At 54.5% G+C, this 27,659-nt stretch overlaps 1 protein-coding gene across 2 annotated transcripts in view; it reads right to left on the bottom strand.

Moving 5' to 3' along the window:
* Sema3f (semaphorin 3F) overlaps positions 1-13,611 on the bottom strand; it is a 28,255-nt gene extending 14,644 nt beyond the window's left edge. For both annotated transcript variants that reach the window (XM_063248892.1, XM_063248893.1), the window contains exons 1-2: positions 13,192-13,611; positions 9,253-9,412 (exon numbers count right to left, since the gene is read on the bottom strand). In XM_063248892.1, the coding sequence (XP_063104962.1) occupies positions 9,253-9,364 (112 nt within the window). In that variant the 5' untranslated portion in view covers positions 9,365-9,412; positions 13,192-13,611. The remainder of the gene's footprint in view (positions 1-9,252; positions 9,413-13,191) is intronic.
* Positions 13,612-27,659: the final 14,048 nt, after the last annotated feature.

Raw genomic sequence — 27,659 nt, 5'->3', positions numbered from 1 at the left:
ATACCAGCAGCATCATGAAGGGCCCGATCTCATTAGGCTCAGCTCCCATCTGGGGACTTAGGCCAAAAGGACCCAGGGGCCTAAGATAGCATTATGGGGTAAGTGAATGATGCAGACCTAGCCTGGCCATATCCTCAAACCAGTCTCCATTCTGTCCCACTTATCCCAAGCTCAACCCTATAGGAGGCGTGTCACCCCTCCCCCACAGCCATGGTAAAGTCCAGGAAGGGGCTAGGGCACAATCAAAGGTTCTATGGATGTCAGAATAAATGATGACCTTGGGGGAGAAAGGAAGATGTGTGTCTGGGTGAGGCCTTCTGGGAAGGGACCCCACACCCATTCTCTCACCCAGGCTGAGCCAAGGTTGGGCGGGCCAGCATCCGGGAAGGATTTTCCCATCACCGGGAAGGAAGAGCTTATTCTGGCATCAGACACCTCATTTCCGCCTCTAGCCCTCTCTCAAGGCCATTAGGCACTCAGGGTCTTGGTCCAGAAAGGCCTGGCCTGGGTCCAGAGGTAGGAACATTCACAGTGCCTGGAGGCATAATCCTGAGGTCATCCATCTCTTCTTCCCTAGGAAGCACTGGTTGATGCCTTATTTTAAAGGGCCGTAGGCCCTGAGGAGGCGTGTCCACAGTCTTTGCTCAAAACCCAAAGTGGGAGGCCCTGCTCCCTATTGTGGGTCTCCTGGACACCAGGTCTGAGACCAGTGAAGCAGAGGCTGCTGCCAAAACAGGGGTCTTGGAGTAAAGGTGCATACCCCGCCCCCTTGGTTACAGCCCCACAAAGCCATGGGCCCTGATTGACAGTGTCACCTCCTCCAGCAGAGCTGGCAGACAGCATGATAGACAGGTCCCTGCAGCCCAGCTCTGACCTCTGACCTCATGTGGGTTGGTGGGGCCCTAATCCCTGAGCTGAAGAGAAATGAGACTGGGGGTGAAGAGAATAAATTGCCAACAAGGATCTTTGTTAGTGCTTCTTCCACAAAAGAACCTCCTGACCTTCTGAGGAGGGAAACTGAGGTAGTAAAGGGCCCAGTAGTAGTGGCCATGACGAGAGAGGCAGGGCCCAGGCAGTCCCTCAACCTCTTTTACTCCCCAAGCTTTGAGGGGCCCCAGAGGAAGGCCTGGGGGCTGGACTGGCTCCTAGCCTAATCCTCTTTTAATGAGCGGCCAGCCGGAAGGCCTCAGTCCCTGGTCACAGCCCTGCAACCCTGGGAGTCCCAGCCAGGCCAAGCTGGGGGTGGGGGAGCTCAGTGCACCTATTCCTGCTCAGCATATGCACCTCACATATACCCTAATGCTGAGACCTCAGCCACTGACCAGGCCAATCCAGGGCCTGTCATCTTCAATGACACCTTCCCCCTGCACAGGACACTATGCAGGTGTGGCTGTTACACTAATGTCCCTTTCCTCCCTGGATATTCTGGATGGGAAGCTTGAGAAGCCAGAGGGTTTGCTTTGGCTTGAACTGCTCCCTCTCGGGCAGTGCGTTGTGGCTTTCTCTGGTCTAACCGCTCATACCCTTGGCCATGCTTTCCAGACCAACCACCCAGAAACCTCCCCAGGTAGTTCCACAGGTCCCCCCTTCCCCCATGCAGGTGAACCAGGTTGGGTGCCAGCAAAACCAATTACAGTTTGCTCTTACCCAATTAGCAACTAATTATGGCCTCATAGTCCATTCAATATAATTAACATGTAAATGACTCTACGTGTTTACATTCCAGAACCATTCTAATTGAATTTGATGTAAATGCCTAAACTGGAGACCCAGTTACCAAGTTTCACCACCTGGCAATTCACCACCTAGCACTGTCACTTCCTGGGAAATGGGGCTTGCCCAAGGAAAATGGGAACTAAGCCCAGAGAACAGAGTGGAAGGGCAGGTACCACTGGCCCAGGGAAGGGATAGCTGTGTTTTCTGCATCCTTGGCATACTCATCCGAGGGGTGCAGGGAGGTGATGGGGTAGGAAGAGCTCCCATGGGACCCTCTGATGGGAAACCCTCTGGAACAAGGTGCCCCTTCTGAAGGGCTACTGTAAACACCCCAGCTGTTCAGTAAACATAGAACAGGGTAAGAGACACTGGGATAGGCTAAAACTCTGCTCTACTCTCCCCTCCTGTTTCAGGGGCTGGGAGGCTGGGTCCTACTGGCCCAGGCACACTGTTCCCACGCCCGTTCTGCCTCAGTGCCCACCTGCTCCACCCAGGAGGACAGACTGAGGGCTGGCTCATCCCAAGCCAGAAGGAAGAGTAGCAGGGTCAGCCCTTAGCACATATCAGAGGTTCCACACCCTGTCCCCCAAGGACACCCAGTGTTCCAGCAGATGGGAGCTGCCCTACTAGGTGCCTCCACCTACCCCTACCCAGCCCATAGCCCTATGGCACCTGATTGCTCCAATCTGGGCTGATGGTTCAGAAACCAGGACTCCTACACAGACGCTTAGCAGCATGCAGAGCTGCCTGAAAGCATTTTCTGGGTGAGCAGAGGCCAGAACCTGGCCGGGCTTGGGAAGAACACAATGTGATCAAGAGATGCCCTTGTACAGAGATAAAAGGAACTGACCAAGTCCACGCAATCAGAACTCACAGAAATGCACCCTCCAAAGTGTGGAGGGGATAAGAAGAGGCTCAGTCTCAAAGGGAAGTGAGGTGTACCCCATCTTTCTCAGGTGGAGAAAGTGAAACTGTCTTTAGAGACTGCCTCGGTTCCAAGGCCCCAGGGCCACGCCTCCTCCCACATTCCAGACCTGCCCTGGAAACCCCTCACTCCTTCCTCCACCACCTCCTCCTCCCCATGATTGCAAAAGACAACAAACTCTCCATGGCTCATTTACTCGGATAAATCACCCAGACAGAGAGGATGGTGGGTGTCAAGACCCACCCCCTGCCCTGGGCCCAGGCACCCCCCACTCTTGCTGCCCTCTGGACTCCTGCAGAGCCTTAACATCACCCACACAGGATGTCGGGCCCCTCGGGCCCCTCGGGCCCCTCCGCCCCCTTGCTGACATTCTGATGGGAAAACTGAGGCACAGGACAGATAGATCCATCATCAGGGTCAGCTCTGAAGGCTGCAGTCAGGCTGTCAGCCCAATCACGGATTGGTGACAAGTCCTGCACATGGGCCTGGTGCTGCAACAGGAAGGGATAGATCAAGACGACAGAACTGGCAGCCTGGAGTGAGGCCCACTTGGGGGCTGCCCACCTGACCTCAGGTGCTACAGAAGCCACAAGTCCCCCATATTCTAGTCTCTGTTCTGACAGCTGTAGTGTATACTCTAGCAGACAACCATGGCTGGCCAGCAGATACAAGGCTGTGGATTCTGCCATGGAGGGAGAGGAGGACATCAGCTCCAAGTTCCATACAACTGGGGAAAAAATAAGGCTCTTGGCTAGGTGCAAAGACTGCAAAGGAAAGAGCATGTCCGGAGAGGAAGCCAGGGAAGGGTGGGAGTTGGGCTGGGGGGTGGTAAAGGCAAGGCAGGCACAGGCGGAGGAAGGAAGAGGAGTGGTGGAAGGGTAGCCTGGAGCTGAATTCCCCAGCAATATAGGTTTCCTGGTACCTGGAGGGCCTGATGCTTTGGGTCTGTTCCTACCCTGCACAGGGATATACCATACAGCTAAGACCTGAGGTCACTCCATTGAAGACGCTCCTGTGCCAAACCCTTCTCCCCAAGCTGGTCCCTGATTCTAGACCAACAGCTATTACCAGACCCCATTCATTGCTGGTTCAGGGCCACTGCCCTGAGCTGAAGCCCAGGAGGCCTCTACCCTCTCTTGGGGCTGCTCGTGAGGTGCTGCATGCCTGCCAAGCTCAGGCACCCCAGTGAGCTAGACTTTGGATTCAGGCTGAGGCCTTCTGGCATCCAAGCCTCTGGCAAAGGCCCTCTTGCTATTTCTAAGAAAAATGTAGCAGGAATTCTTTGCTTCTCTGAAGGACTCCCTTGAGGTAGAGTGCGGATTCCCAGAACAGCACCAGGCCAGGCCAAGCATACACGCCATCTGCCTCGCTTTGGTAGATGCCCCTGTGAGGAGCCTAGGTCTGGCCCTTGGCACAGGCTGAGTAGGGGCCCCCATCAGGCTCAGGACCTTATCTTGGCAGGGGAGAGGACAGTGGAGTACTTGCTCGCCTAAGCATCTCTATTGCTGGAATCTTTCTAACATGTGTTGAGTAACTCTGCCTTGAGAAAACACTAAAGCCACACAGTGCTGTACCTCACACACCGGGCCTCTGCCCCTCTGCCCTCCTCCCCGAGGAGATAATGTCTCACTGTGAAGCCTGCAGAGGCCTGGATGCCGAGGTGGGAATCCTTCCCTACTGATCCCCACACCCAGCCAGCAGGGGTGGGGTCCCTTTTCCAAGCACTATCTCCTGAAACAAAAGAGTAGAATTCTGTAATAGCTTGGGGCACCCTTCCCCTGACAGGCCCTCATCTGTCCACCACAATCCTGGTCACTGAAACCTCCTTTGCTGCCAACACAGTCACATTACTCACACAGTTAATCCCCTCAGTGACACAGTGAGGCCAGGACTCTCCTCATTCCTTCTTTCCAGAGCAGTGGGAAGCTCACCACTCAAGATTCTATCAAGTCAGGATGCAAACAAAGCAGGTTGACCCTCAGCATGTGGCTTCAAAGGAGCCACTGCCATTTGCGTTTCACACACCGGAAAACCAGGGCTCAGAGTGGCCAAGCTACTTGTCTGAGGTCACACAGCTAACAAAGAACTGGAATTGTCTGCCTTCGGGGACTAGCTATCACCACCACTTCTACATTATACCAAACTTAAGTGCCTCCCTCTCTGTCCTAGGTAACAAGCTAGAAGGTTCCTAGGAGATAGGAGCCAGAAAACCATGCCTCTCAAGCCGTTTTCTCAGCTATTACTATCTCCAGAAGGGTCAAGGGATCATGAGTACACATACACAGGCTGTCAGCCAAGAGTCTTCTCTGAGGCTCACTGTCTCCCAAGCCATACGGCAAAAGATGCCTTTATGGTCAGGGTGAAACTTTTACCTGGTAGTTTCTCTTTAAATTCTTTACAATTACAAGCAGCAGGAGCTGCCAAGGAACATGATTTACTCCTCCAGCATGCACCAGCTCCTTGCTCAGTGCCAAGGGAAGCTGGAGCCAGGCAGGGAGGGGAAGGCGACGTGCCAGGGATCAGAGACAAGGCTTGTGCTGCAGAGGCCCAGTCGGTGGCGGTCCCATCCAAAGTTTGGTTGCATCTGGAAGCACCAAAGACCCAGGCTCCTGGCCTGGGTGTCTCAGACTAGGCCTCCCAACAATTTCTTAGACCATTTCTCCACTTTCTCCAGCAGCCAGTTTTCATCTTGGTCCTTCCTGGAATACTTACCCCTCCCTAGCTTAGCTCCAAAGCCCACTGCAGCTATCAAAGCCACCAGACCCCTGTTCAGTTCCCTGGTGGCACCCTGGCCTCAAAGCCTTCTCTTGGTCTGGAAGCTCCATGCACCTGTTTGACTAGCCAGGGAGCCCAGGGGTGGGGGGAGCAGCTCCTCTAACACCCCACCCCACATACACAGCTAAACCAAGGCCGAAGTCCATCAAGGCTTTTAACAAGATCCTGCACCTCGACCCAGCTCACACCACTGTGGAGAACAAAATGAAGTGTGACCAATCCCAGCTTCCAACTTTGTATCTATAGGATATCTGGAAACTGGTATGCCGATGCCACATGCCAATGTGAATGGTGGCATCATTGTGGGCCATTCATCAGGTGAAGGCAGGTGGAAGAGGCATGACCAGATCCCATCCATTTGTCCGTCACCTGTGAGATATTCTTTCTCATTGAGCAAAGAACTCTACCTAGAGTCAGAGAGCCTGACCCAATAAGGCTCTAGTCTTGGAAGCCCCTTCTTCTTTGAGGGCTTATTTTCTCATCTCTGACCTTAGAGGGCTTCCCAGGAACCATGTGCAGTGAAAGGACTAAAAATAAGCAAAAATTAATTCTGCCGTTTTGGCAGGCAGAGAGCAGCAGGAGCCGGTCCAGGGCAACCCTAGCTCCTTCCTGAGGAAGCAAAGCTTGGAAGGCTGAAGCTGGCCCCAGGATCCTAGTACCCCAGCTCTAGCTCATGGTAGGGGCCATATTCACATTAACCCAGCACCGCTAAGTTTTACTCTCAGTCCTGGGACAGGCTTGGGATTCAGGCAGAGCCAGGTTCAATCTTAGTCTCCCACTTGAGTGCCCTAGGAAGCTCCTGAGCATTCTTCCTCATAGGAAACCAAGCAAACTGTCCCCAGGCCTGGTGATCATCGCCTACTATCATTTTTATTATTTTTATCTTTTTGGACCTCCCCTCACATAGTGACCTTCTGCTCCTTCTTCTTACTCCTGCTTCTTTTTCCCTCATAGCCCAGCTATTCCATGTCATCACAAACTCCTGTCTCTCACCAAATACCTGTTGGCCTCGAGTCATAGCCAAAGCCAGCCCAGGAGCAGTGGTGTTTTGAGGGGTGGTTTCCTGGGAAAAAGTAAACATTCCCCAGGCTGAACAAAGGGCCTGGCAGGGCTTTGTGCTTCCCTGCTGGGGTGCCTGGACACAGGTGGTACCCCAGGGCCTCTGGTCATCTCAGGACAGGGGGAAGAAGAAGGCTGTGCACAGATTTGGCCTGTAACTCTAGGTGAAGAGGACTTTGGGCTCTATCCAGGGAAGGGGTTGGGGGGATGCCACAATCCAGGTATCCACGAGCTCTCCAGTGTCAGGACTCCAAACATACCTAGCCTGTTCCTAGAAACCCTCCCCTCTGACACCTCACCTGTGCCTGACCTTGGTCATACTGCTGACAGAAGCTCAGGAGATGGGCCACAGCTGAGCAAACGCTGGGCCTCTCTACCTTTGAACCTTCTCAGCTCTAGACCTGGCTGGGGTTACCAGGCGGATGGGCGGCAGCAAGCCCAAGCCTGGCTCAGTTCCTGCCTTTGTTCCTTTATCTGCCTTAGGCAGTGTGACCCTTTATGCCAGCACCTCCGCCTAGCAGGGTCTAGCCCTGCTCAGGCTGGAACTGGTACCTCCTGGCTGTACCAGGACCCAAGGCAAGGCGAGGGAGGTCCAGTCATTATACCTGGCTGCCACTACTGTATCTATCCAATCACAGAAAGAGAAACTGAGTCATAGAGCCCAACTGACCAGCAGTGCTTCTGGGAGTAACTTGTTTGGTGCTCTTCATGTGTACAGAAAGTTCCCTCCCAGCCCTGGGCCTAACTGCAGGATCCTAGCTTCTCTAGGAGCTGGTCTCCATTCTCAGGCCACAGACCCTTGATGATGGCCCCCTCCTCACTGAGGACTACAGGAGCACACACTCCTGTCAAAGGACTAGTTGAGACCATTCAGCATTGAGGGACACAGAGAGCTTGGGGCAAAGTACATGATGGGGTCCTCAGTGGTATTGTCCAACTAGATACTTGCTGTCTTTTGACTGAGTCTGACTGTGAACATTCCGTCTCATCCCTGCTGAGCCCGTAGGAGTAATCCAGGACAGGATGCAGAGTAAGTGTTCAGTGTCTGCCACATTGAAGTGATATCTAAGGATAAAACTAGGACATGAGGTCAGGTGGGAATAGGAAAGTCATTCATGACCAAGGAACCTGTGTGTGCAAACACACAAAGGCCCGGATGGGGTGGCCCTGGGCACCCTCCACCTCCACCCTAGGCTGCCACAGTAAGCAGCACTGTAGGCTGGCTGCCAGGGAGTTAGGCTTTTAGTCACCGTGGGTGTCGGCTTTGGAGCTAATTGAGAGGGAGGGAATCGACCCATGCAATGTGGGCGCCAGCTAGGCCAGAACACCAGGGTTCTATTTCTGGCCTTGCTTCTGCCTCCTGTCCGACCTTGGCCATGCCCTTGCTTCAGCCTCAGTTTCTCTCTCTAGAATATAGAAATGAAACCTTTTGCACCAGGAGGTCCTAAAAGGTTTAGAAGGATCACACAGAGGACCTGCTTATGTCTCAATTGCTCTGCCTAAAATAATATCCTAGGCTGTGGAGACCAAACCACATCTCCCTCCCCTGCAGGGGGAGGAGACAACTTACTTGGGGAGCACAAGGGGGACCCGGGCCCCTTCAAGATTTATTAATCTGCTCTGAGGAATTCCACTAGGGAAGGGTGGAGGCATAGGCAGAATAAATATCTCACCTTCCCAGGCCTGGGGAAAAGGGCTGCTCTCTAACCTAACCCATTAACTCTTCTCTGTCTGTTTCCCAGGCTGAGAAAGGACTCCTTCTAGGCATATCCTCAGACAGTAGTAAGTCAGAGACTGGGAAAGCCATGATAAGCTGCTCACTTCCCACTCCTCCCATCAAGCTGCAAGGGTAGGATGAGGTCAGGGGAGGGGGCGCGAGATGGGGGTTGGGCCTCAGCCAAACCCAAGGAAGAAAAGGTCAGATCGGCCCAGCCTTTCACCCAGTATGGCTGCCTGGAAATCTGGTTGGCCCCACCCAGGGCAGGCAGCTGGTTGAGGTTCCCTCTGGCAAGAAGAGAGCCAATGGTAAAAACTCATCATGACTCCAGGCCTCCAGGACCCCAGTATGGTTGGTGCCCCTCATCCTAGGCCCAGGGTAGACTCTTAAGAGCACACACTCCTGTCAAAGAAGTGGCTGGTAGGGAAGCCACATGTCCTCCTGGGTGTGGGCACCATGTGTTCATGGGATGAGCAGCAAAAGGGATAGAGCTAGGACTAGCCTCTCACTCTGAAGACACCCAACCATCATTAAAACCTTCCAGTGATTTCCCAGGCAAAGCACCCATCCGGAGACCTAAGGCCCCTCACGAGCCTTCATTCTCCTAAACCTCTCAGGCCACCGTACTCTTCTGGAGTCTGGGAACACTTTTCCACATGGAGATCACAGGAAGGCTCTCCAAGCACCAACACCTTGGAGAACAGCCCCTGCTCCAGGCTGTGAAGGCTCCAGTGGCTGCCTCCTCACTGTCTGACCCTATACCCTAAGGGATACCTAAGTCACAGAGCAGTGGCAAGTTTGGAAGAAATTGTTTCTCAAGTCACTAACCTGCAGACCTTAAGCCACTCAGCCCACTCAGCGCAGGACTCAGATGCCCAGATTCAGGACCCTTTCCCTTTCCTTTAGGCTTTCTCAGCTAGTCATCATTGCCTCTGTTCCCCTCCCACCATGCCCCTACAAAACTCACATGGCTGAACGATTTGTCCCTTTTTTTGCCACTCCTGTGCAGTGGAGTGGTTAAGACAGGATGGGCTTTGGGGAGAGCAAGGCACCCTCTTACCTTTGAAAGAGAGCCGGACCCGAGGCGTGGCTGGGAGGCGGTCTTGGGTGGGGGTGGCTGGCCAGGCCCCAGTCAGTAGGGAAGCCCAGAGGAGGAAACCAGGGACAAGCATTGTGGGAGGGGCCTAGGGCCCAGGAAGCAGGCTTGGCTCTCTGGATACCTGGAGAGGTAATCGAGATTGGAATGTGTGAGGGGAGAGGGGGTAATCCCTCCCTACCAACATTTCTCTTGTTCCATTTATGCCCAAAGTACCTCAATTTCCCTAAACTAAACAAAAATGTGATGGGAATCTCCATACTTAAGCTCCTTGTCGAGGGTCACAAATACCCCAGTGTGCAAGCTTCATGTATATTCTATCCATCTTTAGGGAAGTATCACAATAGCATGAAGAGCAGGCTCTAGTGGGTGGCCTGGGACCACCAAAGCTAACAGGGCAGCTGAAATCTCCAGCTCAGCCTTGCTGGCAACCTGAATTCCATTCACAAGAGCTAATGCAAGTAGGTGATCTTGGAGCCCTCTCCAGTTCCCAGCAGGCTCTCTCCCAAGCAACCCCACAGCAAAGGGAGCCCTTTGTCACTTTCCCACTCCAGGAATGGGAAAGAAATGGGGTCTCTCCCTTCCTTCTTAGGCTAAATTTAGACTCTTGGTGCCAGAAAATCTGTACCTGATTATTGGAATGGGATGGTGGGGCAGATGAGACACACACAGAAGGTTCAAAGGAGAAGAGCCCGTACTAGTCAGAAAACAGAGACAAGCAGGGCCCACTTTCACTAAATCAAAGCAGGAAAGACCTGGGTCAGACAGGTAGAAGGACTTCCTACCAGAGAAAGGTTCCCTCTCTGGCCTCGGAAGGTGAAGAAGAGGAACAAAGATACCAAGTGGGCTTGTGGCAGAGTCTTAATCAGTCCCCCTTAGAGCTCCCCATATTTCCAGCGGGCCCAAGTTTCAATATTGTGTTTTTCAAATATTGTCTCCCCAGACAGGCTGGCTGTTGGATAAACGCAGCCCAGCAGCAGTTGTTGGAACATATTGCTACCTCCCGGCACATACCAGTGCCAATTCCACTCCCCACACCCGGAAACACTGCGGTGGGGGTGACAATGTGAGCCCCATCCCCCAGATCCTGTCTACCTCTCCCTTCTCCCAATCCCATTTCTAGGACTCAGGGATGGGAGTTGGGGAGCTCCAGCCTGCACTCCCCTGCCTTGACTGTCCAGTGCAGAGGCTCAGGCCCCACTTGACAGACTCTCGTGCCCTTTTCAGCCACCTCCTGGAGCCCTGTCTCTGCTGCCAAGGCAAACCACTCACGGTTCCTCAGACAGGAAGTACAGCTCAGGCCTTTCTGGCCTGTTCCTCCTGTGGTGCTCTCTGTGAGAAAACCACTCACTAGGAGTGCCTGGAGTGTCATCCTCATGTCCCTTTAACATTCTCTACCCCAGGTGCCCCCCCAAGGTGGCTGGGGGAGAGGAGAATCAGAACCAGCCCCTTCCCTACCTATGGTGGGTCCCAAAGCAGAGCAGACTGCAAGGAAGGCTCTGACAGGGAGGATAGGTGGGAGAAAGTGGCTGTGCAGCCACCATGCCTTGGGGTGCACTAGGAAGGCCCCCACCAACAGGCTCACATTTATATGCACCCACATGTGCGTGCCCACACATGTCCTCACAAGCATGTGTTTGCTCAAGAACCTGACCTGCAAATGGGGTGGGGCTCAGGGAAAGTGGGAGACCATGTTCTGGCTTGGGAAGGGCAAGATGTAGTCTGCGCACCTCTAAGGGCTTTGATCCTATGTATCAGGGGGCTCATGGCAGCAGGCCTCCCATCTGTATCCTCTCCATGACCTCATTTTTCCTGTATCCATTTTCCTGTATCCATTAGTAATAAGGTCAGGGTCACCAAGGACAGGGCTGGAGTCAGCCAAGGTGTCCAGGAAGGTGGGGAAACTGAGCCATGGGGCCCCTATAGGAACTTCTCACAATGCTCTGGCCCTGAAAAAGTGAATAGGGGATGCTGAAGTCTGCTAGGGCCTAAGGCCCAAGTCCAGGGTCCTTCTTTGGTGGCCTTGGGGTAGGTGACAGAAGGTCAGGGAAGAAGGAAAGGACAGAGAGAAAAGATGAGAGAGTGTTTCTACAGTTCCTTCCCTTCTGCTAGCCCCTGGATGCCTTCCATTCAGCTCCAGCCCCCAGAAGCCCCTAGGGCAGAGCACGCTCAGGTAGGCAGACAAAGAAGGAAGAGCCACCGCCACCTGGGAGCCCACCAGGAAGAGAGCCCAGAAGGAAAAGAGGCAAACTGGCGGGAGGGAGCAAGGGAGGGAGGCAGGCGGGAGGGAGGAGGAGAAAGGGAGGAGAGAGGGAGGGACAGAGGAGAAACGCTTGAACAAAGAAACGAGGAGCTGGGGCTGGCAGGGGGTGCAGGGAAGGAGCTGCCAGAGAAAGGGGTCTGGAGCCACCTGGGGATGGGACAGGGGGCCAGGTAGTCGAATTGTCCAGCTCAATTCAGACCTCCCAGGCTCAGTGTGGGGAGGAGGACGGACTGCCTGTCCTGGTCAGGGAAGGGAGGTTGGGCTCCTCTCAGCTAAGAACTGCCCAGAAAGAAGGGAAGCAGAAACAGGGGTCTTGGAGAACACAGGAAGGAAATCATTAACAGCACCCCATCGGACTGCAGCCCTCAGGTACATCCCAGCCCCTGCTTATTCCAGGGTTCTCAGCTTCCCCCTCCCCCAACACCTCATGGACCAGGAAGCTGAGCCACCTTAAACAGCTAGTACTGACACCCCCTTTTGTGGCCAGAGTTTCCCAGTCAAGGTCACCAGGGCCTGGCTCCATCCCCTCCGCCACAGTGTGCAGAGCGGTGGTGGCGGCGGCGGGGCCTTCTCTCTTCTCCCTCACCCCCAAGGCCCCCACTTCCGGGCCTGGTTCTTCAGGACTGAAGCAGAGCAGCAGGGGTTGGTATGCCTGCTCAGACACCATACCCTGCAGGGTCCAGGTACACCCCTTGGGTAGCCTGGGAAGAGGCCCCAGCTCCATCCAGGCACTGTGCTGAGTCTCCCAACCACTGCACCCATTTCCCCATCTCTGCAACTAGAATAGTGGCTACTCAGAGCCAACCTGGTGAATTGAGGGGGCAGAGATCCCAAACCCGGCCCAGCTCCAGAGTGGACACACTTCAGTTTGCCTGCTCCCCAAGGTATTAATAATACCCTGGGCAAAGCTCAGTGGGGTTATTTATCAATGAGGGAGCCTAGTTCCAGAGCATCCTAATTCCTATGCCACCTCTATACCTTCTTGTCCTGCCTGGACAGGGCAGGCCTACCAAGCTTTGTCTCCTGTCCACTTCAGCATTCACAACACGACAGACTCTCCCAGTTCATTTTCACCCCACTTATAGGAGGGACACTAAAACCAAGCACTACTCCTCTTTGTAAAAAGCGAATCTAAGATGTGCCTGGGGGCTAGGAAGCTAGCAGAATGCTGAGAGAAGAGCAGGGGCTGGTGACCCGCGACGTGAAGGCAGCAGCTCCACTTTGGGGTGCCCAAGACTTCAGCTAGGGACGCCGAGGCTCAAGCACTCACCAATTAGGGAAGACAGCTGCCTCAGGCATAAATGGGAGAGAGACCTGAGGCCGAAGAAGGGGACAGAATTCCCGGAGCCTGAGGATGAGGGTTCCCATTCACCTAGAACCTCGCGGAGGGGAAAAAGTTGCTTTGCATACTGGTGATCCCGCAGGCCACATCATCCAAACACCCACACATCCTCGTGCCGACCGGAGGACAGGGGATCCCACCCCAGTCCTGTAGGTTCCTGAGTCTGCGAGCGGTGCCCGGGGCTGGCCAAGCCTTGCTTGCTCACTGGACACTTCTGCAGAGTTCAGGTGCCATGAGTCCTGGAGGGATCGCGGTTGGGCCGGCTTCCATACCAGCCGTCAGGTTCCCGCACACTCACCTCTTCCCGGCGGGGGCCCGGGCGCCCAGGCAGCAGCGGTGCGGAGCGGCTCCAGTGGGCCGGCCAGTGCTATCGGCCCCCCGGGGCCATGGCCCTGCCGGCGCCCTCTCGCCGCTGCGCCTGAGCCGGATCCGCGCCGCAGTCCCAGCTTCCCTGGGTCCGCGGGCGCCGGGCACGTCAGCAGCCGAGGCCCCGGGCTCCAGCCCGGGCCATGGGAAGGCTCAGGGGCGCGCGGGGCCGCCTCCCCCGGGGCGGGCTGCGGGCGCCCCCTGGCCGGCGCGCCGAGGGCGCATCCCCCAGAGCGGGGCGCGGGCGCTGCACTCTGCTCGGCTCCGCGGCGCTGAGCTGGCCGGGGTGCGGAACCCGGGCCGGGGCCGCACGGGGCTGCACCGCTCCTCTAGCCGCGCCCGGGCCCTAAGCCGCGCGAGGGGCTCTCGGAACCGCGGCACTCCGCTCTCTTGCAGCTCTCTCTCGGCCGCTGGCGGGACAGGGTGCTCGGAGCCGCGCGGGGAGCGCCGGCAATTGGCCGCCGGTGGGCGACATTTGCATAGCACGGCCTCGCCCCTCCCGGCCCACCCGGCCCCACCCCCAGGGCGGCACCCGCCCGGCCGCCGCCCCGCCCCCGCTCCACCTGTCCGCTGGCTGGGCTCCGGGTTCCCCGGCCTTGGACATCCCGCGCCCAGAAGGCTCCTCTGCGCCCCGCACCCCGCCCCCGCCTCGCGGGCGGCACCCCCGCCCCACCCTGGCTTTGTCTCTCAGTGGATACACCGCGCACATCGCGCCTGGTGTTTACCCGGGCAGTCAAGTCCCTGGCGAGAAGGCCTGGTGCGCCCGGGAGCAACCAACCTGCGCTCACCTGCGCACCCCATTCCAGGTCTCTCCTTCCACTCCCGCCCGCCGCGCCTGTGGCCCCACGCGTGAGCCCCGTGGCGCAAGACCTAGGACTGCCCGGGGTGCTCAGCAGGTGGCGGTGCAGCCCCTAGTACCTCTGGCACTGCCGGACCTTCACGACGGTCGCTGCCTCCAGTTTAGGCCAGGTCCTGGTAGCCTCGCCACCATCTCTGTCCATCTCAGCAGCAGCCCAGTTCCAAGCCAGCGGCTCCCACGAGCTCTCCCTTTATTATCCTATATCCCAGAGAAACCAAATAAGCAGAGGTCGTCTGTCCTTTGAGGAACACTTGTTTTCATACGGGCTGGACCTAAAGGCTCAGCCACTGAGCAAGGTCCAACCTTGCCACCAGGAAGGGTCTCTGCCCTACCCATTCCCTAGCCTGTGGCCTCCTCAGCCTCGTCCTCAACGGGTTTGCCTTCTTTGTCCTCTGCTTCCTCCTCTGACTTCTCTTGCTTCCTTTTTTTGCTCCTCTCCCCTTTTCTTTCCTCTTTTCCCTTTCCCTCCCTTTCTTTCCTCTCCTCTCCTCTTCCTTTTCCTGTCTTCCTCTCTCTTCCCCATCTCCCTTCTTCCTTTCCATCTCCCCTCTCCTTCTCCTTCTTCTTTGCCCTTTATTCCTTCCTCTTCCCCCTCCTTCTCCTGCCTCATTTTCCTTCACTTCTCCCTCCTCCTCTCCCTCCTCCTGGCTCCTGCTCTTTTTCTTCCTTTCTTCCCACCCTCTTGTCCTCCTCTCACTCTTCTTTCTCCCCACTTCCCTCCTTGGCTAAGACACACGGCAGCAGGCCTCTGGACCTCTGACCCTTTGCTGTGTGACTGTGAGCACAGGGCAGGGATGGGTGTTAGGGGGCTGCTGAGGGTCTCCTGACTTAGGAAGGGGTGCTGCCCATCTGCTCCCAGCACAGGCTGGGCATTTGAAGTGGGGTAGCATCAACCTGGGGTTATGATGGCCGCCATGACAGCCACTGTGCCTCTGCTCTGTCAAGCTTCATTCAAAACACTGGACAGGGCTGGGCTGTGTTTCAGTGGTAGAAATGGTTCTACATGGCCCAACGTTAAAATGGAAAGCAAACAAAAATGCTGTGACAATCCTCCCTTGCTGTCTGTCCCAGAACCACTTTCTACCACTCCCATTGTCCCCCCTTTTCTCCTCAGCCTCCACGGTCTCTTTTGTAACCCAGCCACTGCTGCCACCTCCCCCAGTGTCATCCCTGTAGCGTGGTCATTGAGAGAGAACCATAAGAACTCAACAAAGGGGCTGGGGATTTAGCTCAGCAGCATAAGTACCTGCCTTGCAAGCAGGTGGTCATGAGTTTGATCCCGAGTACCGATAAAAAGAAAAAAGAACTCAACAAAGCCTCCAGGGTGCAGATGTGGGAAGGAGGGTCACTCACTTCATCCACTCACCAAGGAGCACCACTCAGATACCTGGACTCAGGCAATCTGTGGTGCCCAGGAGGAGGAGAGGTACAGGGCAAGGGAGCTAGAGCTGAGCCTGACTGCAAGAGGTGCCAGTTCTCTCCCAAACCACTGGAAGGCCAAATAGCCAACAGGAAAATGTGCGTTACTGCACCAGTGACCCCACACTGAATTCCGCTGTTTGTCAGTGGTAGGCCTGCATGCTGTGTCACTACCATAGGTTATTTGGTGTCAGAGGAAAACTACAGCTTTCTACAATTTTGCCTTCAATTTTAGGGATCCAAGACTCCTTGAAACCAGTCCTGGACACTGAGTTAGGAGGTCTCAAATGCCAGCAAGGTTCACAGTGATCCCGCTTCTGTCTTGGCACTTCCCAGTTATCCCTAGAAGCTGCCCTGTGGTCCTTGCTGTGGAGCAGAGGGAAAGGAGCCTGGGAGAAGTGGTGTGAAGACAGTGGCCACCAGGCTGCAGTGCCTGAAGAGGGCAGTATTTTCAGGAGCTGTGAGAAAGCTCCAGGACAGAAGGGCACCTCTGGGCCTCATGGGTAGCCAGGCCTACAACTCACACAGACAGGTGTTCATTCAGGTCAGCAATGAGTGTTAGAACCCTGCACCACACTTACAGAATTTAGTAAATCTTTATGAATAAGACAGCAAAACCTTGCCGGGCATGTGGTACTCGCCTGTAATCCCAGGATTTGGGAGGCTGAGGCAGGAGGATCAATGTATTAAAGCCAACCTGAACTATGTAGTAAAACCTTGTCTCAAACAAACACACAAACAAAGGAGACAGAAAGGCTGTGCTGCACCATGTCTGAGAGGGAACCTCATGCGAGAAGCTAATGGCAGGACAGCCCAACCCTCAGCCTCCCACCTAGCTTTTCTGGACTGGCAATTCCCACCCTATTCTCTACCTGCCACCCAGAGTTCTCCTGAATTTCTTCGCAAAGCCATTCAACCCTCCCGCCTCTACCTGAGAGCTAGAATAGGGTGGTGCCGTGTGTGGGAAGGCCTTAGGGGGACAGCCAGGCCTCTCTCCCTCTTCTGTGGGACCTGCAAGTATGTGCATATGCACATGCTCCCAAATGGCCCATTCTGGTACCAGTCTGGTCATGCAGTGGGAGCCGTGCAGATAGGTAGGTAGACACATGTTAGGTCAGATCTCCCATAGACCTGGCTTCTAGAGATCCTCTGCTGGAGCAGCACCCTCCCCTTGCAAAATGGGCTCTGACTGCCTAAGAAAGAGGTTCTATCTCCAGTAGCTTGGGCTCAGGGCTCAACCTCCCAAGGTTTTGGGGGCCAACAGGAATGGGTCCAGCCCCATCCTGGCTGATGGTGTGGGCAGCAGGCGGGAGAGCTTGGAGGGCTCCCCTCACAGATGCCCCAGCTCTTCTGCCTGGCCCAGACTGTGTCTGGCAGCACCCATGCCTATTCCTCTTCCTTCTTACTTCCAGGCTGCGGGATGGGGATGGAGCTGTAGCCTCTTGGCCTCTTGCTACCTCTGCATCCTCCATCTGGGCTGCCTCAGGTGGGAGAGGAATGTGCTGCCCTGAGTCAACTAGGGGGGACCCTGGCCCCTGCCTGGTCTCTGCGTGTGAAGGCTAGGCTCAAAGACCTTCCATGCCCCCTGAATGAAGTTGGCAGCTCCAGGGTTACCCCCTCCCCAGCCCAGTCTCAGGGGAACCAGTTTCCCGGGCGTAGCAGGCCTAGCAGGCTCTAGCCTGCCCTGCCTTGCTGGCTCAGGTTTCCCTACTTTCTGGTTTTCTCATCTTTCCTGCCCCAGGCGCCTCTGCCTGAGCTGTAACCCAACCCCCACTCCCGGAACTGGGTTCCAGAGAGGGGGAGTGTTGGGAAGGGGCCAGGCAGGGGTGAGGGGCAGCCAGTGGGGCAGCCAGTTGGGCAGCACCAGAAGAGGGGTGGCAGTGAGGACTCATCCATGGCCCAGGGCCAGGATGAGGTTCAGTTCAGCCCTCTCCTGCCCCTCTTGCCTCAGGGGCTGGCTCTGAGCCCATCAAACTCTGGAATGACCCACCTCCCTAGCTGCTCCCCATGGCTGCCTCCAGCCTTTCTGCTGTTCAGCTCTCTACCAGGAATGTTCTCCTGACTTCATTCTGAACCCCGAGTTTCCTCTAGACTGGGCCTTTGACCATCTCCTTCGCCCACATTGCCTTTGCCTTTTTAGGGCTGCTTCATCCTCTTTTCCCCTCTCAAACTCTGCCAGTATCACAGTCCTCTTTCAGGAGCTCTTGATTCTCTGTCATTGCTGAGCCTCTGCATATGCTACTCCCCCTGCACCCTGAATGTCTTTCCTGGTTCCTTCCAGATCCTTTAGGTCTCTCTTAGTCTCTGCAGGTCCCATGTCACATCCAGGTACTAAGTTCTCCATGCTGGGCCTTGCATGCCCTACCAATGAATGTTTGTGTTCAGTATGCAAGAGGGACACAGAGTACTGAGATCCTTGCTTGTGTCATTCCGTGTGTGTGTGTGTGTGTGTGTGTTTTGGGGGGAGGGTGGGTGGTATGGGAAGCAGAGTTCAGCGGACCTACACTTGTATGGCTTTAAAGTGACCCCTGACAGAACAACCTGAGCACATCCTGTTTAAACAGAGCCCAGACAGCCCTCCTCCATCCCTTGAGCTTACCTAGCCCCTTCCAGGGAGCCCAGGTCCCAGGCTGAAAGTTTAATTCCTATCTGGCTCAAGGAAGAGTTGGAGTGGTAGGGCTGGGGTTCAGCTCAGCAGTTCAAGTGCCTGCCTGGTAAGCGTGGGGTGTTAGTTCATCCCTAGTACCAAAAAAAAAAAAAAGAATTGGGGTGGGAACTTGGGGTTCCTCTGCCCCCATGGCAGAGGTCTCATCTGTAATGGTTGGGTGGTGAACCAATATAAGAGCCCACACCAGCAATCCTGGCCTTGCCTGGCTTATTGGGGCCTACTCTGGCCAAAAAAGCCTTACAGCCTGGGGCTTAGTTCAGCGGCATATGCACCTGCCTGGCAAGGGCAAGGTCGTGAGTTTGATCCCCAGTACCTAAAAAAAAGCCTTAGAGTTAGCCTGGATTCTCAAATCCGCATCACGGCAAGACCCTCAGTCATCACAATATACAAAATGTCAGGTGACTACTTCTTACCTTCCTGATCACTTGCTCTGTAGCAACTGCCTAAGTGGACACCACCTCCATGAGCAACCTCGCCTGCTCCCCGGTTCCTCACACCCTACTCTTGCCTCCTGTACCCTGGTCAGCCAGGATGCAGAGGGACCTTGGTGCAGTGGAAGGCAGGTCCACGGCTTGGCTCCTGATTTGCTGGAAGTCAAAGCCGAAACCTGACAGTGGTGGCCACTCTCACAATGCTCCCCCACTTTCTCCTTTGCATCCTCTTGGCTAAGCTTCCTCACTCTCCTCCTACACCAGGCCCACTCCAGCCTCGGGACTCTTTTAGTGACTGGTGTCCCACCCCCACCCCCATCTGCACAGCTTTCCCACAAACACCTATGTGGCTTCTCCCTCACTGCCGCAGGCCTTTTGTGCAGATACAGCTGTCTCACCAAGCCTGTTCTAATCCCCAGTGCCATAGCATCCTCCATCTCTCCCTACCTCCCTCTTTCTCTCCTGATGTTCCGTGAAGTTTATTTATTTTCATACTGACATTTGTCTCGTGCTGCTTCTCCATATTACAGACAGCTGAGTTAGGTAGAAATATTATAGACCTTTGGGGGAGTCAGTGCAGAGGATGAGCATACATTACAACTGTGACTGGAGGTGCATCCTTTGAAGGCCAGGCCTCAAGATAAAGACAGAATGACCAGATCTACATACCTCCCCAAGGGATAAGCAATATATTTTAATTGTTGTTGCCTGGTCCAATAAAGTCTAGATAGACATCAGGTACCCAGGTGGGTGACCAGGACCTTCGACTATCTCTTCCAAAACAGCTCCTGTTCTTTTCATATACAATTGCTAGGTGACCTGCTTCCCCCATTGGATCAGCATTACCTGAGGGCTATAATGGTCATCTTATTGGTTGATCATAGTTAATTCCACTGCTGAATCTACCTCATGATTTTGCTCTACAAAACTTCCTTTGAGAAGAGAGCTCATTGGAACCCCTTGGGCCCCTCCTGTCTCTCACTCAGTAAAATTTCCTACTTTTTCTTTTTTAATTTCCTACTCTTACCCTCCATTGTTCCTTAGAATTCATTCTTCAATTTTAGGGAACACAAACCTGGTGTGCCTGACATCTAGCAGGCTGCGAGTTATATTTATTTCCCCTTTATCACTTGGAGGGCCTGCATCATTTGAGTATCAAATGAATGGTTGTGTGAGGTGTTGAAGGGCAGGGGAGCTCAGTCCATCCCCTCTGTACTTGGACAGTGATCTATGAGTCATTTTCATCTTGGGGTTGGGCTGGGGATTCAGCTCTGTGGCTAAACTGCTTTCCTAATAAGCACAAAGTTGTGAGTTTGATCCCTGGTTCCAGGACAAAAAAAAAAAAAAAAAAAAAGACTTTGTCTTCACGTGCAAGAGTGAGACAACATTCACCTTGGAGCCTGTGACACTTACTTGGAACAGAAAATGTGCACAAAACTTTACTGAGGACAGTGTCTCATTGTAAGCTGCAGCAGAAGAGACTTGGGTAGATTCTGCTTTAATTTTCAAGTTCCAATGGTGAGCTCCCAGGGTCAGCTAGGGACCTCTAGGCGGAGGTGGACCTCAGGGCTGGGGGAGACCCTGGCAGCTCCTAACAAAGCTGACTATGGCAGGATCTGGTCTTGTGAGGTTTCTGGCTTCCTCCCAGGCCCGCATCTGCTGCACACATTCCCTCCATGTGTCTAGTCCTCGTCCTGGGGGAGGGGGCCCTGGTGAGGGCTCTGCAGCCAGCCCTACACACTGGGATCTGGATTTACTTAATTCCAAATGACTCGGGAATGCCCCTTCCGTGACAGTGGTGGTGGGTGGGTGGCCTCCCCTCTTCCCTCACTCCCAGCAGGGGATGAGGCCCAGTGAAGGCAGCAGTTCTCTGCTGGGGGCAGGGGCAGGTGTGCAGACACAGAGCACCCTGCAGTCCTGTCCCTTAACTAAGAGAGCTGAGGCTGGAACATTCCTGGCCTTCAGCCTCCTCAGGCCAGGAAACAGAAAGGGTTCACCAGCAAGGCTTGTGGCCCAATGCCATTGAGACCGGCCAGGAGGAGGCTGCTTCCAGAATGTCTCCCCTTCCAGCCCGAGGCCTCAGTGCTGAAGGAGCATCAGGGGAGTGGGGCTGCCACCAACTGTGAACACAGCTGAACCTGCCCTGGCCAACCCAGAGCTTGCTGAATGCTGCATGCAGAATGGCCTGTGCTGTGGTTGGCAGGGCGTGGAGTCAAGCCCGCATTCCTGGTCTTGAGACTTTGCTGTCTTCCTGTACTGCAAGGATTTGGTTTTCAAACATATCCGAGTGGAGTGGAGGCCTTGGTCATACCTAGTCTGTGACTCTTCACCCAAGGACTAGAGATTCAGTTTGTGCTGTCTGTGGAGTTTTAGGAAGGACTAGGGTTTAGGCTCACCTCTTGGCCAGATCATCCCTGTGTACCCATTTATTTACTTGTTTTTGTGGTACTGGGAATCAAACCTAGATACTCACATGCACTAGTCAAACACTCTACCACTGAGCTACATCCCTAGCTTTTTAAAAATTTTACTTTGAGAGCTGGGATATAGCTCAGCAGCACAGTGCCTGCCTGGCAAATGCGAAGTCACAAGTTTGAGCCCCAGTACAAAAAAATAAATTTTTTTTTTTTTTACTTTGAAACCAGGCATGGTGGCTCATGCCTATAATCCCAGCTTTTGGAAGACTGAGTCAGGAGGCCTGCTGCAAGTTTAAGGGCAGCCTGGGTTACTTAGTGAGTTCAAAACCAGCCTGAACTATATAGTGAGTTCCTGTCTCAAAAAAAAATTTTTTTTTTATTTTGAGAAGGGGTCTCCCTAAGTTGCCCAGGCTGATCCTCAATTTGTGATCCCATTGCTTCAGGCTCCTGAGTAGCTAGGATTACCAGTGTGTGCCACAGCATGTGGCAATTGTACTCAATATAGAGAAATGCTGTGACTTTAAAGAGTAAAGTCCTGGGTGACCACCTCTGGGGCTTCTGGACTAGGAATATTGAGGTACAACCGCTCAGAAAACACTGAAACTGACTTGAGAGTGTTGGGGCAAGGCAGAGTCTGATTTGGATTTTAAAGGCTCCTCCAGGTAGCAGGGGCCAGAAGAAGAAGCTATGCGCAAGCAGGAGAGAGTACAAGGGTCCCAATGGAGCACTAGGGGTGCTGCTAAGTGTCTGAAAGTGCGCCTGTTTCCTCAGCCTTTCCTCACACCTGATCTAGATCCAGGGAAGGGAAGATCAGCTTCCTGCCTGGCCCCTTTGCCCCTGGCTGGACACATGGCCTGCATGGCCAGCCTCTCTGCCACTGCTTCCGAAACAGTGATTTAAGCTTTATCTAAGGACAAGTTTCTACAAAGCTCATGTTTGCTACTGGAAGGAGCAGGCACCAGCCTAGATGAAGTGATAAGTGGCAGGGAGGGAAGGGACCGGGCCTGTTTGCAGAAATATCAGAAATCCAGACCTGACACTCCCTTGCCTGGCTCCTGCAACCCCACACTGACTTGGGGGGAAAACTTGTTCCTACTGCCCAGAGGAATGTGTTCATGTGTCCAAAACCTGCCTGAGCACCTATGTGTCACCTGTACCACTCAGCTATGGTGACAGTTCGACAGTGCTCAGGCAAGAGTACTTCCAAGGCTCAAGTGTGCTCCTGGCAGACACAGCCCTGAGGGAGTCTTGTTTGGCCAGGACAGTGGCAAAGGGGCTCAGGGAAAGTTGCACACACACGATAATCAGTGCCTCATAGGCAAGGAGATCCAGATCCGTGGGGCCCAAGGATGAAAGGGTACAAAGCCTCAAGAAACCCCCTCCCCCGGGCAGGCTATTGGGGTGGGGCTTGTTCTCCAACTGGGCCAGGCAAAGTGGGTGGGACCTATTCTTGGAATAAGATGAGACTTTCTTTTTTTTTTTTTTTGTCTTTTCCTTTTTAACGGTACCAGGGATCGAACTCACAGGGATTGAACTCACAGTGATTGAACTCACGACTGCCTGCTTGCCAGGCAAGCACTTATGCCACTGAGCTAAATCCCTAGCCCCACATGAGACTTTCTTGCTGGAGCAGTAATTGCTGGAACAGGAAGCCAGTCCTGGGCCACGGTGGCTTAGGCTCTATGGCCTTAGGAGCACAAAGCAGTGCACCCTGGGTTCTTATCATCCTAGGGCCCTCAGGTAGGGGTTGGGCTGGGGGCACAAGATGTGACAGCCCTCACCAGCCACATGTCCCCTGGCTGTTCCTGTTCTTCCTCACAATAGAGCGTGTTATGGGGATATCTTGGGGCTCCTGATTGTCCAGGCAGGCACCAGTTCTCACTCCCTCAGGTTGACCAAGGCCACCCCACAAGGAAGATACAACTGTATGTCCAGGACTCTAAAGAACCATCCTTACCACCTGTTCACCCAGGCCGTAGAATGGGGTCTCCACACCCTGCCCTGCTAGGGATTGATTACTCAATACCTCAGACAAAGATGTCACTTGGCAGATGGGGTGCCAGTGGTGCCCAGTTTCCTACCATGTAGCAGAAACGATTGGAACGGCCTGTGGAGGGGTGCTGGTTAGACAGGTCCTCAGGTTACTTTATCACTTGCCCTCTCTGTACCACCTTGTAGCTCCCAATCCTCTGTTTAGGCTACTGTGTTACCAGAAATACCCTTCACTTTCTCACTGGGGGTCTCCTATCCTTCAGCCTGGCTGCAAAGCCTCCCCTGGCTGCCCAGCTTAGGCTGAATGCTTAGGGAAAGCCCTCACTCTGGCCCGCATCTAGGTCAAATAGCTTTCATTTGTTCTGCAGATGTCACATGTACCCAGACCAGTGGCAAATCACAGGCCCACAGGCCCAGGCTGGCCTAAAATTTCAGTACCACTATCTCTAGGGAGTGCTAAGCTCAGACCTCCAGAGGTGAGTGGAAGGCTGTCAGGAAAGGGGAACCCTTGATAGTCCTGTGTTGAGGGGGATTTGAGTCCTTGTAGGGCTCAGGCCTATCCCAACCCTACACTCTAGAGTTCCCGCAGGAGGGGCTCAGGGCTCCAGTCAGGAGAGACCTGGTGTCTGAGAAGCCTAAGCCCATAAGTAGGAAGATCAGTGTAGCTGGTCTATGGAACTACGAGAGTCTGCACAGAAGTGGGAACACAGGGCAGAGCACCCTGGCCAGGTGGTCCAGGGGGGCTTTGACCTCACAGTTCCTCTCTTTACCTACTCACACAGCAGGGCCAACACACTGAGGCCATGGGTGTGTGGAGGGACTGGGGGCTTCCTACAGGCCCCCAATTCCAACCCTGGCTGCATGAGGCAGTCATCACCCTTGAGTACTCATTTGCCCTCATTTTCCTCATCTATACAATGGAAACAAGTGTCAGGCATGGGGCCACATCCCTGTAATCCTCACACTGTGGGAGGTGAGGCAGAAGAATCAGAAGTTCAAGTTGAGCCTGGGCTTAGCAAGACCAGTGACTTAATAAGACCATCTCAAAATAAAAAATAAAAAGAGAGGGAGAGAGAATATGATATGTCTGATGTCTCTTTCTCACAGGATTCTGGGAGGATCAAAAGCCAGCAAGAGGGGGCTGGGGATTTAGCTCAGTGGCATAAGCGCCTGCCTTGCAAGCAGGCAGTTGTGAGTTCGATCCCTGGTACCAATAAAAAAAAAAAAAAAAGAACAGATCACTGGGAGTAGCTCCAGTGTGTAGGGTGCACTCACCCTGCGTCACCTTTGTTATGACTCATGCACCTGCCCCAGCGGGTGACAAGGAAACCTGGACACCATCACCAGGGGCACAGGGGCCTGCCTGGAATTGCTGTGCCAAGGCTCAGGAGGGTGCAGGTAGGTGTTTGTCTTCTTATCCAACACAAGAGCCCACTCAGGCTGGGATGGCCACTAAGTGCCTAGTTTTGACCCCATCTCCTGTCCCTGAATCTGCTTGTCAGGCATCAGGGCCCATGGTGGTATAGGAGGCTCCCACATTCACAGCTACCACAGCCCCCACACTGTATATAAAGGCAACCCCACTGTCCTAGAGAGAACACATGGAGAGGGATGACTTAAGGCTGTCATGGGGGACTTGTGGATCCCCTCCCCCCACCTCTGTCCTTAGACAGATCAGCCTAGCCAGATGTGAATGTCAAGCACTCGGGAGGCTGAGGCAGTAGGACTGCTGTGAGTTTGAGGCCAGCCTGAACTATGTTGGTGAGACCCTATCTCAAAAAACCAAAACAAACAGAAACAGATGAGCCCAGAGCTGTGGGAGTCAGGCCCTGCAGTCAGCAGGAAGGTGGCCTAGTGACAGGTCTGAGAAGAGTACCAGAGGGCAAGGAGAGTGACTGATGGAAGGGTGCTCAGGGCAGGTAGCCCTGCTGCTGGGCCACAAAGGACCAACTAGGTTTCTGATTGGAAGGTTGATGAGCAGCCTTGCCAGCAGCCTTCAGGCATGCCCTGTCCGTGTATGTTCTAGAGACCAAGCCTCGAGCTGTTTTGAGCAAGACACTGGTAGTATACAAAGGTACAAGGGCTGGGCATGGGTCTGAGGGGCAGCAGTGACCCCTGAGCTCCATTTGCACCCATCATTCCAAAGGCTGGGGATGCCAGGACTAAATGGCAAAGGGGCAGGGCAAAGGCAGAAGTCCTGGAGAAGGCCCAGGCTGGGTGAAGCAAGAGGCAGCTAGCGGCCCTGGGCACTGGGTGGGACTGGTCAGAGGGTACGAGGAACCAGGTCAGCCCTACACAGGGACCTCCAGTCTATGGGGTCCATTCTGCTCCTGAGTGTAGTCCCCTGGGGACTGAAAGTTATCATCCTCCAAATGTCACACCTCCTCTATAGGACATGTTACTTTCAAATGGTGGCAAAGTAGGGGGCTTTGAGGCATTCAGGGGTACACAAAGCCAACTTCCTAGTCCTCTATGTACCTGGCTGTCATTCAAGTACCTGGATGGGCAGAGGCAGGGCCTACCAGCCTCTGAAAGGGCATGGGCTACTCCTCAGAGGCCCAGCCCCAAAACTCTTACTCATAAATAGAACTAGCTGGGTGTGATGGCCCAGGTCAGTCATCCCAGCACTCAGGAGGCTGATGCAGGAGGATAGCTGTGAGTTTGTGGCCAGCCTGGGCTACACAGTGAGTTGAAGACCAGCCTGGACTATAGACTGAGACCCTGTCTCAAAAACAAAAAACAAAGTAGACCCTAAAGTGCCAAGGACTGAGGACTTCACTTGTCTCTGTCAGCCCCTCCCGTGCACTCATGAATGAGCATTCTCTGCAGAAGATGATGTAGACCACAGGCAGGTTGGAGGTGCCTCTAAGCAGCCTCAGCCTGCCCTCCTGAGCTCTCAGACCTTCTTTTTTTTTATTCTCAGACCTTCTTGTTCTGTCTCTTCCCAAGGCCCAGGCTCAGCAGAGATTCTTCCTCCAAGAACTGCTCCTGAAGGAGCCCAAGCTGTCACCCTTCCCAGTAGAGACCTTTCATGCTATCACCTTGCCTGCTTCCTGTGTCCTGGGGAGGACTCTGGGCCAGTGCCTGACTGCTCACCCCTTGGGAAAGCCCTCCCAGAGGAGGAGTTTCCCCACCTACATGGGGAGGAGTGAATCTGCTGCAGCAGGAGTGGGGTTGGGACCACATGGGGTTTGCAGGAAAGAGCACAGGAGGACAACCAGCCTCAGTCTCCCTGAGGGGCTGTCTGTGTTCCAGGTGTCCGGCAGAGCTAGTGACTGCCCCGCCCCCACCAGGTGCGCGGGGGGGGGGGGGCTTCCGGCAGCTCAGAGGCCCCTTTGTCCCTTATCTTCTCTGCCTCCTCGGTAGCAGTGTGCAGATAAGCACCCTGTTCTGAGCTGAAATTCCAGCCTGGCTGCTGCTCAGCACCTGGGGATCTGTGACCTGCGTGCTCTCCCCTGGCTGCTCAGTCCAGGGAGAGTCCCCTCCCCGCCAAGGCTGCACAGTGTCCCTGCCCCTTTCTCATGAGCATACTTGGACCTGTAACCCCACCCCTTCTTGGCCATATAGGCATGTGCTCTCCACACAGAGCCTAGGTCTCATCATTAACACCATCCCCCCACCCTGTTTTGTGGACAGGGAGGCATTCCCTCCCCTCGTTTGCAGTCCACGTAACTATAGGGGTGCAGATGGGACCCCTGACCTACCAGGGACAGTTTGAAGCTGAAGAGCTGACCCCCATGTGACACTCCCCACCATGGGACACACAGGACACTGAGGGGCTTCCTGACCACCCTGCTCAGGGACTTCGATTCCATCACCCAGCCCTGTCTCAGCCTCTCTGCTTCCCTGTTCCCCCCTCCCCCCTCATTAAGCCTCCTAAACCCGCCAGCTCCCTGAAGCAGGAAATTGCATTCTGCCAAGATTAAATGGACTTGAACGCCCTGCCCTGCCTCTGCCCACAGGGAGGGGAGCTGAAAGGAGCCAAGTTTGCTAAGAGTGGGGGCTAAGACCCTGGACCCCAGCTAGAGGAGGGGTATTCCCGAATGGGGTAGGGGCTCCCTGAAGGAGCCAGAGAGGACAGTGTTTGGTGGGGGGGATGACAGGACTTGAAGGCCCCTCCTTCCTGCTGCTGGAAGAGCAGTGAGAGGAATCCACTCAGCGGGTGAGGGTGAGCTGTGATTACTGAGGGAGGTGGGAGGAGGAGGAAGTGGTGATCGAGGTGAGAGTGGAGGCCTGTCAGGTTGAGACCCGACCAACAGGAAATGGGAGATGAAATTTGAGGGTGGGCTGTTTTTTGGGGTACCCAGAATGAGGGCTGGTGCACCTAGCTCTGCCCATTGGCCCAAGATCTCAGAGCAAGGGGACAGCCTGCACTCTGTGTGACCTTGGGTCCTGGGGAGCCCTACAAGGCCCTAAAGCATACAGGCTTCCACAGGCCCCTTCCTGATGCCTCTTTGGGTGGATGGAGTACTGAAGCTGTCATGGGAAAGATGCTCTAAAGGGCAACACCTCCCTCCAGAGGCCAGGACCCAAAGGTGGGAGTGATTATCCCCATTCCCCAGATGAGAAGTCAAGGCCAGAGAGGCTGCCTCAGGTCCGAGGACTTCCCCAAGG

Source organism: Cavia porcellus, unplaced genomic scaffold (genome assembly GCF_034190915.1).
Source record: "Cavia porcellus strain 051 isolate PalLab524CR breed Dunkin Hartley unplaced genomic scaffold, mCavPor4.1 scaffold_5, whole genome shotgun sequence".
NCBI classification, from domain to species: Eukaryota; Metazoa; Chordata; class Mammalia; order Rodentia; family Caviidae; genus Cavia; species Cavia porcellus.
This window is presented reverse-complemented; position numbering and strand designations above follow the sequence as displayed.